Genomic DNA, 15,302 nt, shown 5'->3' with positions numbered 1-15,302 from the left:
TTCCTTTGTGCCTTTTAGGAACCATCCTCGTATTTTTCTGTCTTTCTCTTGGATCCTTTTTTCTCTGCCTTACCATTTTTTTCTCTGGTTTTCCCTTTCTTTTACTTAGATGGTTAAGGGTGATGGTGGTGGGTATTTTCTTCTTCTTTTTGACCCTCTTGTTAGCTCGGGTGGTTATTTGAGAAGACCCATCCATGACTGGCGTCATCGTAAATAGAAACAATGTAACAACAAGGCGGGAACGAAGAAAGTTACCCCTTCTTCGAATTATCTCTTTCAGATGTTTTGACCGAGGCTTAGGTATCTTGGGTTAATAAGTTTAAATATATTTAATTCTTTAAGCCTTTGTTTATTTATAAATTAATACGGGTATGGTTAAGGAGGTTGTTTTAGGTTTGGTCAGTATTAGTTCCATTTCGGTTGTCAAATTGTGCGATGGAGAAATCAAGCATGAAGAACACGTAGAGCGCATTGCTAGCTTCTCGTCGGATCGGAGTCAGAAGCTCTCTTTTAGGAGAAGTTGAACGCGTGGTTCGCTTTGTAATTCTATTCTTTTCTTCAAAAGAATCGGACGCGATAAAAGGGGTAGGATACTTATTTCAACCCGGTTCTTAATTCCTGAGGTGTAAAGTTCAAAGAATAAATGACCCTTGACCTTTGCTCCCAAGTACATCAACGGAAAACCCCACGTCTCCGTTTGATTATAATTACTTTTACTTATGAAATTACGGTTTGGGCCAGCACAAGTGTCCGAGACCTTGGTATATCCTTCGATTGCTAGACCTTATTTGAGAGAGAAAGTGAGACTGAAATGGGGGAAGAGGAAGCGATGGGGAGAAACTTGGTAACTAAAAAGAAAATCGTATATACCTTTAGTTCCCCCTTTTCTCACCTATCGCGTGATGCGATATCAATTTTGCCACTCTGTTGCGTCTAAGAGGTTCTTTAACTATTGCAACAGCAAGTTGGCAACAGTTGAAAAGAACCCTCCTGTATGTGGGCCATGTATTGGAGTGATGTGTGCCACTTTTGATTCAAAGACAATTTTACAGGGATGAACTTGAAGTTCCTTTAAGCAAGGTTAGGCTTAGGTTTTTTTTAATCGTCTTAATTATGGAAAATACTTAACGGTGCATTATTTAAAGTGGTACACTTTTATTTCAGTCATCCACTTCTGATATCGATTCAATTTTTTTTTTCTAATTTGGTCGATAAGGAACCTATTTCTTAGCGACCTCCTTTGGGAACTTTTACCGTCCGGTTAATTTTAATCTATTTAACTTAATCTTGCCAATCTTATCTTACTTAATTTTAATCGCGGTATAATTAAAGTTAATTTATAAATATCGCCTGAAAATCGGGATGTAAGTATTGATCGATACTTACGATGTCGATTGGATGAATACCTACAAGGCGCACTCTGGACCCTTTGGTCGATAATTAAAATTAATTACAGTTTTAATTCTAATTAATCATTATCAATTAGATGCGTGGAATTTATCACTGGCTTAATTAAATTTTAAATATCACGACTTTAATTTAAACGTAGTTTAATTCAGAAAATCGATCTATATTTCTAGATAAATATCGATTTGATTTTTTTTCTTTACTCAAAATATTGTCGATTAAAGTCCAGAATCCATGTGGTGCTATAATACAAATTTGTTTAAATTGTAAAAACCCCACTGCAAAATTATTATTGTTTGTCATTTGTCAAATAAAACAATTCATTTTAACATAGATTTTTATTTTGCAATTTCAGGAATATTTATTTAAAACAAAGAAACACAGGTTTTAGAAAAATTATTATAATTTTGACACGAATATATTGAATTCTTTCATAAAAATTTAACGGTAATATTAATTTTTTTGATTTGATCTCGTTTTCTCTCTGTACGTTGAATATTTTTGAAAGAATGAAATATATTCTTTATTTTTACAACTTTTAAATTTCATCAGAAGTGGGTTACATCAAGGAGTATCAATAAATATAATTGCAAATTATTTTTAATTACATTTATTGAATTCTTCTTGATTACAACAATGTTAATTTATTTTATTAATTTTCTTATTTTACAGGTTGGTTGACTAGAATTTCGTCACGTGCTTGGTTCTTTCCTAGGGTCAAAGTTCAACCGACGAGGGACATACTTCTCATCCTTACACGCGCCACATTTTCAAAGGCGACGTCATCGGTAGATGATTTGCTATCCGACGCTTCTTTCATGCCAGATTCTAAATCGTGCGTTGTCCTGGGACATCTTAAGCCTATTTCCGCATCTGCGGTACTGTGCGGGTCAGGGTGCATCAATAGGAAGGGTATCAGACAGGAAACTTCGCTGTAAGAAAAAAGGATTATTCTTTTAATTTGAGGTAAATTGAGAGAGGGAGCCACTAGCTAGTGGAAAACTTTCTTAAGCCTATTTTTTTCAAATTAGGCTTAAGTCTTATGTAAAATAGTTAAGCCTCGTTGTAAGTAACAGGATTATTCTTTTAATTTGAGGTAAGTTAAGAGAGGGAGCCACGAGTTCGCGGAAACCTTTGTTAAGCCTATTTTTTTTTTCAAATTAGGCTTCAGGTTTATGGAAATAAAATATGTTAGTTATTATAGTACTTACCCGGGAGGTATAGGGCTCAGGGTACTTAAGTACAACTTGACTTTGACGTGGTATGATATAATAATCCCAAAATATTCGGCTCTAACTTTTTCCGGGATACTGAAATGTATGTTTATATTATTCCTCATGACCTCGAGATAATTTCAAGGTCAAACAGTTTTAAAGTCTTACACTGTTGTTGAAGACAGGGTATCATCCTCGGCGTTAAACCTGCCTTGCGTAAACACGCCATATTTGGCTCTGTTCTGATTGACGTTCGGCGTTAGGGTAAATCGCCTCTGGCATGTCTTCCCTGATGTAATTGGGCAGCAATCGCTAAAATCATTCCGAATAATCGATTAGAAATATAGTGTATTATTAAATATCGATCCTGGGGATATCGATTACTTGCTATCGATGCAAGCCACGTTGACTTTCCATCTTCCTGTTGAGAACATACATATATCGGCCACTTGTACCACTGTAAATAAACTTTTAGTAAATAGGACGGCCTTTAATTAAACTGTTTATTAGTGGTACCGTCTAATTACCAGAAACTTTGATGTGTTTGACAGTTTTATTTGAGTAATTTTGAACCAGGACAGTCACAACGATGTCCTCGCCATGATGGTATAACTAAAAACAAAATTAAAAAAGCATTGTATTAATGGTAATATAAAGTGTATGATACTACTTGATCTATATCTACTCTGCGTGGTTTGTAACTATGGCTATTAAGTTCGTCTGCTTTGAACGTTTGAAAAGAAATGTGGAAGTGCATCACGTTTCGGTTGTAAAGTTCTCAATTTAAAAATTACAATAATTTCCAGTTAATTATCGGTAATTATTAATAATGAACGCGTAAGTTATCAGTGATATCAACGGGAACCTTAATTACAGCGCGTTTAAATAATCTGTAAGTCAATTTTTGTTTTGTTTTCTTTGTAAATACCTTAAGCCTTGGTATAAATTATTTGCAAACTTATATAATACTAAGTTAAAATTAGTACGATATATTTCCTAAAGTAATTGCACCAAGTATCATGATCCTCTTTGGGATAAACACAAACATTGCAATTTTAAGGAAGTACCGTCATTTGGTGGTTTATATGACCTCGTCAAGCGAGTTTTAATTAAATTCTAGGGTCCCTAATGAAGCTATTATGCCTAAATTAACGGAGGCAGCGTGTCTCATTGCTGAGCTGGGAAGAGGTCGTTTTTATGTTTAATTTCAATCATTCCTTACGGATTTATTGAGTGTGGCTTCCAAAAAAAGTTTCCCTGGACTCAACGGGAAATCCTTTGTAGCTGTGGCGCACGGTAGTTGGGCTGGTGGCCGCAGGGGGGCGTATTGTAACTTCCGTATGGCCAAATTAACCGTACTTCTGCAATATAATGTAATACAATTACTATATACCTCCCATCTTATTGAAAGAAATATAGAAGTAAAAGCGCGCGTGCCCGCACATCTTTCCACGTGTCTTAAAATATATACGCGAATTTCCCGCCAAATATAGGACAACAAACACAGCCCCGTGGTGGGTGGATGTGTGTGTGTGATGACAGAGCTTGTTACGAAATACTACTTAAAGGCGTAAGGCCTGAATTAGGCTAAGGTAATTGAATTCAGGCAAACAAGGCCTGGAGAGAAATAAGTTCCCCTTTGTTAGCGTGTCATCTTTTTTTCCTTCTTTCTAAAAGCTTTTGTAACCGTTCGAAAAAGTGTAATTGCCGTTATCTAATTTTGCCTATGAATGTTGCGTATTAATCTGCATAAATATGTATTGCGGGCTACTTGTTTATCCACGTTTCTTATTTTTTTCATGCCGGGGCTGAATTAATTACATGGGAAATTGTTAATTTGTCTTTCCCACGTGAAGGCAGTGGCACTTTTACGCGATTACAATATAGCATCTGTTTTCGGGGTTATTTTTCATTAAATTCATTCTTTGTTAGTGCAGAGTTGCAGACCAAAGAGGGTGTTAAGAAGGGGAGTCGAAGCTAGCAGCCTTTTACTTTGGCAAGGCATTTTTTGGGAGTTCTTGCATTTTTTTTTATTTATTTGTTTGTTATATTACCTTCTAATACTCGGTTCACCGTATTTCAACCAATAAGAGCACGCATAACGGAATCTAAGAGGAGAACACTCTAGGCATGCCTCCTTCTACTCCCCTCTTTTACACTCTCTTTGGTGAGACATTTATTTTCTTTGCAAAACTAAACGATTATTATTTAAACAAAAAAGTAATTAAATTGAACTGAAATACTTTAATTAGTTTAATAATTATTTTTGTATTTAATGATAAACAAAAGTTTAGAAAGAGCTTCTTAAATATGCAATAACAATAACAGACCTAAAATAATTTATTGATGTTCGATAAGTTTTCTTTTGTTTTGTCGTTTTGCAAAGAAAAGTATCGTTTGAAGTATTATTATTCTTTTTCTTTTTTTACAAAGAGCATCGGCAGTGTCTTACCCTTTTCAGTATATAAAATTCTATGTAAAGATAATATGGGGTGCCACTACACTTTATATATTAAAACATAAAAGAGAAGGGTTTCCCTATACAGGGTATTTCTGATAAGTCTGATATAAATTAAGGGGGATGTTCTTTTGGGGAATCGATTTTGAGTCGAAAATGTGACTTTCTATCTCTTCATTTTGTTTGCCCTAAGGGACACTGTTTTCGAGGAGTGTTTTAGGTATGACCCCGTAATTAAATTAGAAATCATTGTCTTTCATTTTCGACTCAAAATTGATTTCCCAAAGAACACCCCCGTTAATTTATGGCAGACTTATCAGAAACACCCTGTATAACATAATGTGACCCCGCCTTGGGTATCAGCATCAAAGTTCATTCTCTTTTAATAACACCATATCTTATTTTTATACATATATAAGGGTTCCCCTTTTACTTCATTTGTATCTTCTATCTTATGACGTATATCCTTAGCGCCTTGGAAGGATAATATTGAAACAACTTGAAACTATATTTAAATACATAGTATGCAGACAAGTGCTGCCAAAGAGTACAATTTAACCGCTATCTACATAATACTGTAAACCTTTGTAGTGCTCTGTAGCTTCAGATCATTCAGTTTAAAACCTGAATTTAGATATGCTCTAATAACAAATTACTGGCAATTCTGACTTAGCGCATAGTTATGAAACGGGCCGAGGAAATTTCTACAAGCCCCTTTACAGCGTGCACACCTATCTATATATTGGCGCAAACATCTAGCAAGATTCTAACAAACTATACAGGGTGTTTCTGAAAGGCCTTTCATAAATTATTGGGAATAGTGGTTTTTTTGACGATTTTGAGTTGAAAATGTAATTTCGATGGCATATTGCCCTAAGGTACACAGTTTTGAAGGACTTATGTTTAAAGAGTTTTACGGATGACCTCATTAAATTTAATTAATGCTAATTTAATTTAAGGGGTCATCCGTAAAATACTCCAATCTTAACTTGAAAAAGGTGGCCCGGAAGGCAAAATGTTATGGAAAATCGTCCCAAGAATACCAGCCTGACTCAATTTCTGAGACCTATTAGAAACAAACTAAACAGTATGTTAACCTAGAAAGGTTCTAAGAGAGTATACGGTGCTAAAATAGCTTCAATGGAGAAATGGCTAGGGCGTGGAAAGGGGGCTAACCACTCGAATGTTTCCCCCGTGGGATAATATTGAGTGTTGTATTGATATTAAGCCGAGTGATGAGACCCTCGAGTTAGGGTTCGACTCCCCGGGGATGTTACCCTGATATTGGCTGACATTCTCTCAATAAAAATAACCCTGTTATGACCATACCTCGCGCCGCTGCTTTTGCGTATTTATAGGATCTATCAAAACCATCCACAAGTATTGTAACATTCCTAAGTATAACACTCTCTAAAAAAAAACCGAATAGATTTTTTTATCATATACTTCACTTGAGGTTTCCGAGTCGGAGTGAGGAAATGACGTAACTAAAGAGGCGGGTTATAAAATAATTACAGTATTACTTACGATGTTACCGGCTTGTCATTCTCATCCATGGCGACGTAACATCGGATAAAATAGCGTACACTGCAGGAATCTCCAGTATCTTTAGCGTTCTGTTGCATAGCAACACTCAAGGGAGCGTTATCCGGAAGCTGCAGTCCAGAAAAGTAAATTAAATTCAAAGGGTTGATTCTAATTAATTAATAATTAATTAAATAAATTTTCAAAGGGTTGATTCGAATTAATAATTAAATAAATTTTCAAAGGGTTGATTCGAATTAATAATTAAATAAATTTTCAAAGGGTTGATTCGAATTAATAATTAATTAAATAAATTAAATTCAAAGGGTTGACTCGAATTAATAATTAATTAAATAAATTAAATAAATTAAATTCAAAGGGTTGATTCGAATTAAAAATTAATTAAATAAATTAAATTCAAAGGGTTGATTATAATTATTAATTAATTAAATAGTTTCAAAGGGTTGATTATAATTAATAATTAATTAAATAAATTTTCAAAGGGTTGATTCGAATTAATAATTAATTAAATAAATTAAATTCAAAGGGTTGATTCGAATTAATAATTAATTAAATAAATTAAATTCAAAGGGTTGATTCGAATTAAAAATTAATTAAATAAATTAAATTCAAAGGGTTGATTCGAATTAAAAATTAATTAAATAGTTTCAAAGGGTTGATTATAATTATTAATTAAATAAAATAGTTTCAAAGGGTTGATTCTAATTAATTATTAAATTAATTAGTTTCAAAGGGTTTATTCTAATTAATAATCTATCTCCGAAATCAATTAGTTATAAAATCAGAATTTACTCCAACACACTATTAAAACTTCGTTTGTAAACTTTAATTAAAATGCATTAATAATAAGCAATAACGTGCACTTCGAGTTCTTCAACCTTTCTCTAAAATTGATTAGTTCTATATTGAGATTTTAGTTCTCAAACAGCATTAGCCCGTTATATTTATCCTAAATTAAATAAATATTAATTTGGTAATTACGTAAGCGCATCATTGAATAGAGGTTTGCCCGTTTAGTTAATCGAAGTATTTATTTACAATGCATAATTAAATGAATGATCTTAATTGATACGTTTATCTAGTTATTATACCTTAAGTTAAGTTAATTGAGATTAAATTCTTAATTAAGATTAGATTACGTACTATAGCGAATAATAAGGTTGAATAGCTGGCTTTTAACCTAAATTTAGGCGGTCGTATAGTTTTTCTGGCGCTTGTCGGAAGTTAATTTAAATTTTAAATTAAGCTACGCTATATTTTAATAGTTTTATAAAATCACCATATGCAAATTATTTAATGGCATTAAAATTCCCTGAAACTGAAGGAAAAGTTCCATACTTGAAGCCTTAAAAATCAATAATTGGGTACCAGGGCTGTACATAAGGTGCTTTGACGTCATTTTTAGCCTATTGACTATACTCGGTGCAAATGGTAACTATGTATAAATTAAATAGTACGGTTGTTGTATCTATGGGAAAATTAGAACGTAATAGGTTTAGGTATTTTTGTAATGTTTCTCATGGGTCTATTTTCATCCATTTTTCAACTTAATGCAGGCTATAAAAATAGACATATCTATAGACTAATATTGTGACTTAATATATCAGAATTTACTCCCTCTCTGTGAACTTCTGTTTGGTTATCTAACCCTATTTTTAACCGCGAAAAAATACTCTAAAATGATTGGTTATGACCTCGAAACTGGATCTTTTATTTTTGTTATAAAAGGCATACTTTAGAAAATGTAACGTGATCCGTTTTATTATATGATGAACCATGAAAATAAACGCATACTTTTTTAGAACCGTAAAGTTGATAGCTCTTTTTTTTTCTTTCACTCTATTCATCCATTACTAGGAAATAACTTCAGACGCGATCTTTAAACTTGTGGTGCACCTTCCACATCCCCCCCCGAGGGTACCTTTACTACGTCAGTAAAAGATGGTAGAACGGAATGCAGTGAGCACTGTGATGATTGTATAAGAACGCAGTAAAATATCCAAATTTTTCTAGAGGGTAGTATCAGGGATAGATTTTATTTCAGAAGTAGGAATGGAGATCAGAGTAATCTGGGCGCGCCTCAAAGTACCGGACCCCCTTCCCCGGGACGGAGGGGTATGAAAGAAGAGGCGGGTCATAGCGACAGAGGTAAAAAGGAATTACGTATTTTTCGCCGTCCCCGTCAGCAACGTCATCAAAACGTAGTTTAAGTGAGCCAATAAGATAATTTTAACTTTTCGTTACGTGTTGGAGGGAGGGGCTCTATACTGGGTGGGCTATGAGTCGGACTGAAGTATATACTAACCCTTCTCCATTCCAACTTCTAAAATTAAATCTATCCCTGAAGGTATTAAAGAATTTAGACTATGAGCTCCATGCCCTTTAAAGTGTCGATCCCCTCGCTTTCTTTTCTTGGCAACTACCTGTCTTCGTTGCCTGAAATGACTCCAGGCTTTCTCTCGATCTAGCTCTTAATCGCTGGCGGTTGTCGCGTTAAAGGTGATGATATGCGGGGGCGGTGAGATCAAGAAAAGAAAATTTTCTACCAAGATGAAATAAGTCACGGAAAACTGTCTTCTTAAACTAAGAAACCTACCACGTGACAGACACTCTGTCAAAAAATATTCAAACATTTATTTTTTTCAATTTTTTTCACGCTTCCAAGTGTTGATTTACGTGCCTTTTTATATTAAACCGGTTGACCCAAATATTACACTTCCAAAGACTTTAAAAGGCATTTTTTAAGTAAGTGATGAAAATATGAGATTGTCATGCAATATTTGCATTAGTTGAAGGTCATAATTTGAAGTAAAAATGAACTTTTTATCTTGTCCAGTAAGACCTGTTCCAGTATTTGTTTTTTCTTTAGTTATTGATTTTTATTTTATATATCGTTTGACCCTCAAAGGAATTTTAGCTTCCCTAATAAAAAATTTATATCGTTAAATGTAACGTTTACTAAAATAGAGACAATACGTTTCAAACATACTCTTATGTATATACATTATAACGTTATTTATACCTTTTCCTGCCTTTAACTTCATTACTTTAAATTAACTGAACTGAAAAAGAAAAAATACAAAATCGCTCCACTTCACGCGCTGCTGGGAATCACGCGCATTTTGGCGGGAAAAGATGCCATAGAAGCTTAAATAGTAACCATGGTAACAAATCGCCCTCATTTCTACAATTCTCAAGGCCCCGAGTAATAGTTTAAAATTTGGGATATAAATTTAAAGGCCAGTTGTTAATGGCTCCCCAGTTGGAATGAAAAGGTCCATTTGTTTCCGTCTATTTTTGGAAACTCCTATTAGGTCCTTTGTATGGTCATTTATTCGGCAAATATTTTCTTAAATTTTGTAAATTAAATTGTTAATTTTTAAACCGGGTAAATTATTTCTATCACAATTTAGAAGCACAATTACTAAATTATTAAAATTTTCGAATGTACAGGGTTCGTACGGAACCTGGATAACCTGGAAAACCTGGATAAGTCAGGGATATGGAAAATAGGGGAAAAAGTCAGGGATAAGTCAGGGATTTTAAATATTTTCCTAAAAAGTCAGGGATATGTCAGGGATTTCGTTTGGTATGCCAAACGATGCTTCGAGCAATGCTAAATATGAGCCAGGTGTGAAAAGTGGGCTCTGGTAAATACCTTAAAATGGTCAGGGATATTGCGAAAATTTGGTCAGGGATAACCTGGAAAAGTCAGGGATTTTCAATGTAGGAATTTTGTACGAACTCTGATGTAGCCCCTTTCTGTTTGCTTCTCCCTGTATTGCGGGTGCAACATTTCTACAGGGGCATATTGAGATAACATGGGGATCGTTTACCCTGTAAGATGTCTTCCCCTAAATGCTTTTTAATATCACAATACCACGTGCACTTTGCGTGAATACATTAATAATCGTTAAGCCTTGGATTCATTTTTGAATTGAGCGCGGTTTTTATATCACGTGGTGAGGAACGTGCATTTAGGGTACTTCAAATATAATCTTTGAAAAGAAGAATGTACTCTATAAAAAGAGAATTAAGTTCAAGGGATTAATTTGTATAGTAAAGGAAATGGCCGAGGCTTAGTAAAAAAGAATCGAAAAAAGAAGAGCTCTTAGGTTTTTTATTTTTATTTTTTTTCTACAATTTAAGGCAATTTTGTGGATTTGGGCTTAGAGTGTAGTCCTTTTGGTTCACAATACAAGAATACCTCTACGCATTTTCAGCCTTAAGTGCAAGTACCCCATTTTGAAAAATATCTGGTTTTTCAACTGAAATTGAATTGATTGACAGAAATATTTTATTTTTAACATACTTCTATATTTTTTTTTCCTTTTTATATGTATTACATTAGTATTTCAACAAAGGCTTAGCTTCTTTCCCTAGTATTGCTAAGTAACTATAAATATCTTACATTTTTGTGGAGGGAGGAGGAGGGGGTACGCGGACCCATCTTTGGGGAAGAAACGGTATTGATAAATCAATGGAATTGATTTTTTCAGTGGACATTATCTCCCGACACTCTTTAGGTGTCCTTTTTTCTTTTACCATTGTCCGTTCAAGGTTAAGGGATGTAATTACGGTTCCTAAATATAGAAGGGAACAGGGCCCAATAAGAAAAGACGCCGTGACGCCTATCCTTAGGGTGGCAAGGGCGTGGTGTTAGTCTTTTATCATTTTTGCAAATATTGTTCAACGAAGGAATTTTAAAAATTCAAGAAATAATAAAAGGGATCGTTATAAGGAGAGTTCTATATTGATTAAATTTCCAACTTCAGACTCCTGATTTTATTATAAATTTAAATTGACTCTCTCTCTCTCTCTCTCTCTCTGATTGGATGAAGAGAGAGAGAGAGAGAGAGAGAGAGAGAGAGAGAGAGAGAGAGAGAGAGAGAGAGCAAGGGAGGGGAATATATCTAATTTAAATATATATCGACTTTTTATAATGGAATTTGAGAGGTGTTAATTTTAATTTTGTGAAGTAGCTTGGATTAAAATAGGGTGCGAATGCCAAGTTGATACTTATTGATTCGCGTTGCATCTCGCTGTCTGCCCCAATATTTGGTACTTGGCAAATACGGATGTAACTTATTGACACTCTAGAAAATTTCAATTAGGGTGTTGACCATTGGGTGTACGTACGTACGTTTTTAGCGGTCAGAAACTAGATTGAACTGGTCAATAATTCAATGAACAGACAGATCCGGACAAGTGTTACTATAAGAGTGAGTCTATAATTGTACGTGCGAAAGTTTCTTCGAGAGTTTTTTCAATATTTACTCTGTGTTTTGGGATGTGACTTAGAGCAGAAGGGGATAATAGAAGAAGGATGACACTCTGTATCCTCTTAGTACTTTAGTTAGGTAACGTGATTCTTCCCTGGCTCAGTTCCCTTTTTGTTTGATCAAACTTCAGATGGGCATTGCATCACCGTGCTAGGGTGAATTCTATAACTGTTTGGTATTTACTAAATCCTCAGCAATCAACCCACAAACCTTGATTATCTTGACGTGGGACAAAAATTTATCCGCAAGCGCATGCGCCTTGGCAAATAATTAAGCGTTAATAGAGTAATGATGATGTGGGAATTATTTATCACGTATGTAATTCGGTTTAGTAACCTTGAACACTCCAAATGTTAATTTGATGTTGGGAAGAATCACGTCACAATTACCCCGCCCGCTTTGTGCTGGTACACTTCTCTTGCAGAGAAGTATTATAAACTTCTGCGTAGATTGAGTGTTTAACATCGGAAACAGCCAATATTCGCGCCTTAATCCCATAGATATTAGAAATTAAGCTTAGTTAAGTTGCAACGCAACTTTCAGCGAAGCTTTGTTTGTAATCTGTTACGTAACGCTATTTTATCAATTAAGCCATCTTTACTAAGCCTTTTTATTTATTTATTTATCTATTTATATAAAAAAGATATAAGAATACTTATAAGTTCTCCTAGCTCTTTTATTTGTTATTGTTATACTAGGGCGTTCTAGATAAGCTTTCTATTTTTTTTTATTTCTTTTATAATGTACGCGGGATTTTGAATATTTTAGCACGTACGTAGGTGTTTGATAAAAGAAAAACGCGTGGGCCTCTATCTATCTTGTGTCAGAGCTAAATCAACCACCGCTATGTTAATATAACCTTTGAAGAATTTAAACAAAAGTTAACACCCCAGATCTCTCTTTCCCCGTATATTGCTCATTAAATCTAATTCGATAAACGTAAAAGTATTAAAAGCACGAGAATTTGTTTAGAGTCAAAGTCACGCGCTATACGCAACTTTTAAATTAGGTTAGATAACTCGTCCGAATCAATTAGGGGCCTTATTGGTGTTAATTGGACACGTGATGTACAGTTTCTAAATGAGTGTAAAATATAACGCCGTTCAGTTAAAGGGGTTTGCTAAAACAATCTCGGAAACTAATTTAAAACTCGGGATTAGCAACGTGTTAATTTGACACGTGATATAAGGACAAACTATATATAGGCCTAGGAGAATTTAGTTTTAATCAAAAGAAAGTCCATGGCTGCCAGTCCCAGAATAAGTTTTAGCGGAAAAACTAATCTTGAAACTTAAAGGAAAGGTTCAGTTAACATAACATTATACCAGGGATAGATTTAATTTTAGAAGTAGGAATGGAGAACAGAGTAACCTGGGTGCGCGTCAAAGTCCCGGACCCCCTTTCAAGGGACGGAGAGGAATGAAAGATTAGGCGGGTCATAGCGACAGAGGTTAAAAGGAATTGCGTATTTTTTGCCGCCCCCGTCAGTAACGTCATCAAAACGTAGTTTAAGTGAGAGAATAAGATAATTTAAACTTTTCGTTACGTGTTGGAGGGAGGGGCTCTATACTGGGCTATGAGTCGGACTGAAGTAAATACTAACCGGTCTCCATTCCTACTTCTAAAATTAAATCTATCCCTGATTATACCTTAAAAAACTGCCTTTTTTCTTTAAAAAGAAGGGAAAATGTTTAAAAAATAAATGATCTCTTATTTATTTGGTCTTAAAAACGCTGACTAATACCTCGCCATGTTTAGGGGTGTCTGCTAGCCAGCCAGAACTCGCACGGTGATTGATTCAACCAATCCCATTGGGATAAGGGGTCCTGGCTAGCAGACTCTACTAAACCAATGGCGGATGGCGCAGTAGTCCTTGATTATTTTTAAGACTAATTAAATGAAAATTATTTTTTAATAAGAGATGATATACTTTTTTTTAATATCTTCCCTTTTAAGCATAGAAAGATGCCGTTCTTTTAAGGCATAATTTGTATCTTTTCCTTTAATAACTCTTCTCGAAGTTTTGGCTGCAAACTCTTTCAGGTGTTAATTTCCCCAAAGTATATCAAGGCTTAAGAAGTTAGTGTTAACATAAATCTGGCCGAACTTCTTTTATAAAAATCTTACCTGGAATCTGAAGGGTACAGCTTGCTCCCCACTTTTCTTAATTATCCGTTCGCTTAGCGAGTTTCTTTTTTGTCCGCCGTAACCCGTAGGTGGTGGCACGTCGAGTAGATCTCCCCCCGCTTCTTTAGTTTCTTCGGATCCTGTGCCTTCCAGCTCTTCCTTTTCCTTGGCACCATGCTGGGATGTCGTTGCATCATCACCACCACCTTCTTCATCCTCTTCATCCTCCTCCGCAGCCTCTTCCAGGGTTTCAATTCCTCTTTCAGATGATACCGGAGGTAAAACCGCGTTGGTGACGATGTTCTCGATGGTAACTTTCTTTCCAAGTGGTGCCGGTGGAGGCGGGTAAACTTGCTCGTGAACCAAATACAGCTCCCGGCAAAAGGTCATTCCAAGGATCTCGTCTTCTTCGCGCCCGAATCGAAATGTTGCCACCACTGACGCGAAGACCTTTTTAAGACCAACTCCCGCGTGGTTTACAACCACGATGCCTTCTGTAAATATCAACGGGAATTTCCTGATTAGGTTAATACACTGTCAAATATTTACAGGTTAGGTTAGAATTGACCGTTGAATAATGGAATAATAGTTTTATGACTCTGATAAGTCTGGTTTATAAATTAAGGGGGATGTTCCTTGGGAAATCAATTTTGAGTCAACAATGTAACTTCTATCTCCATTTTTGTTTGGCCCTAAGGGACACTGTTTTCCAGTTATGATTGGATGGAGTATTTTACGAATGATCCCTTAAATTTAATTAAGAAACTGATTTAGACAATGAGTTCTAATTTAATTAAGGGGTCATACCTAAAACACATATCAAATCATAACTCGAAAACAGTGTTCCTTAGGGCAAACAAAATGGGGATAGAAGTTCAATTTTTGACTCAAAATTGATTTCCCAAAGAACATCACCCTTATAAATATATAAATATTGCTTTGCTCGATTGAAATGATTTCCAATGAGCCTTTCTTTCCATATGTTCGATTGAAATTCGGTCCAATGAGCCATTCTTTCCATTTTACTGAATTTCCAATGGAACGTCTCAAAGCCCGAGACGATTTTGAGTCGGTTGAATGCACAGGATATGATGTTTTATAAGAAAGAATATTTTAAACTGTTGATTTTAAGGGCAAAATATGAACTTAGGGTTAGATTCTTTTACTTATGTTGGAGGTTGTTTAAATGGTTTGCGTTAGTGTAGGAAGTTTCGCGAATACCCTTAAGGAATTTCAGACTGTTTTGGTGTATAGGTATAGACCAATATC

General features: G+C 35.0%; 1 protein-coding gene across 1 annotated transcript in view; it reads right to left on the bottom strand.

Annotated features, from left to right (window-relative positions):
* Positions 1-1,740: 1,740 nt before the first annotated feature.
* Positions 1,741-15,302, bottom strand: part of LOC149676648 (arrestin homolog) — a 29,064-nt gene continuing 15,502 nt past the window's right edge. Inside the window, exons 3-10 of the mRNA XM_089838542.1 lie at positions 14,034-14,527; positions 6,607-6,734; positions 3,844-3,982; positions 3,149-3,233; positions 3,006-3,078; positions 2,790-2,933; positions 2,619-2,717; positions 1,741-2,339 (exon numbers count right to left, since the gene is read on the bottom strand). Coding sequence (XP_089694668.1) covers positions 2,132-2,339; positions 2,619-2,717; positions 2,790-2,933; positions 3,006-3,078; positions 3,149-3,233; positions 3,844-3,982; positions 6,607-6,734; positions 14,034-14,527 — 1,370 coding nt within the window. The 3' untranslated portion in view covers positions 1,741-2,131. The remainder of the gene's footprint in view (positions 2,340-2,618; positions 2,718-2,789; positions 2,934-3,005; positions 3,079-3,148; positions 3,234-3,843; positions 3,983-6,606; positions 6,735-14,033; positions 14,528-15,302) is intronic.

The sequence above is a fragment of the Phalangium opilio genome, unplaced genomic scaffold (genome assembly GCF_054372755.1).
Source record: "Phalangium opilio isolate 3A_F unplaced genomic scaffold, DU_Popi_V2 ptg000045l_1, whole genome shotgun sequence".
In the NCBI taxonomy this organism is placed as follows: domain Eukaryota; kingdom Metazoa; phylum Arthropoda; class Arachnida; order Opiliones; family Phalangiidae; genus Phalangium; species Phalangium opilio.
Note: the sequence above shows the minus strand (reverse complement) of the source record. Positions and strands in the feature narration are given on the sequence as shown.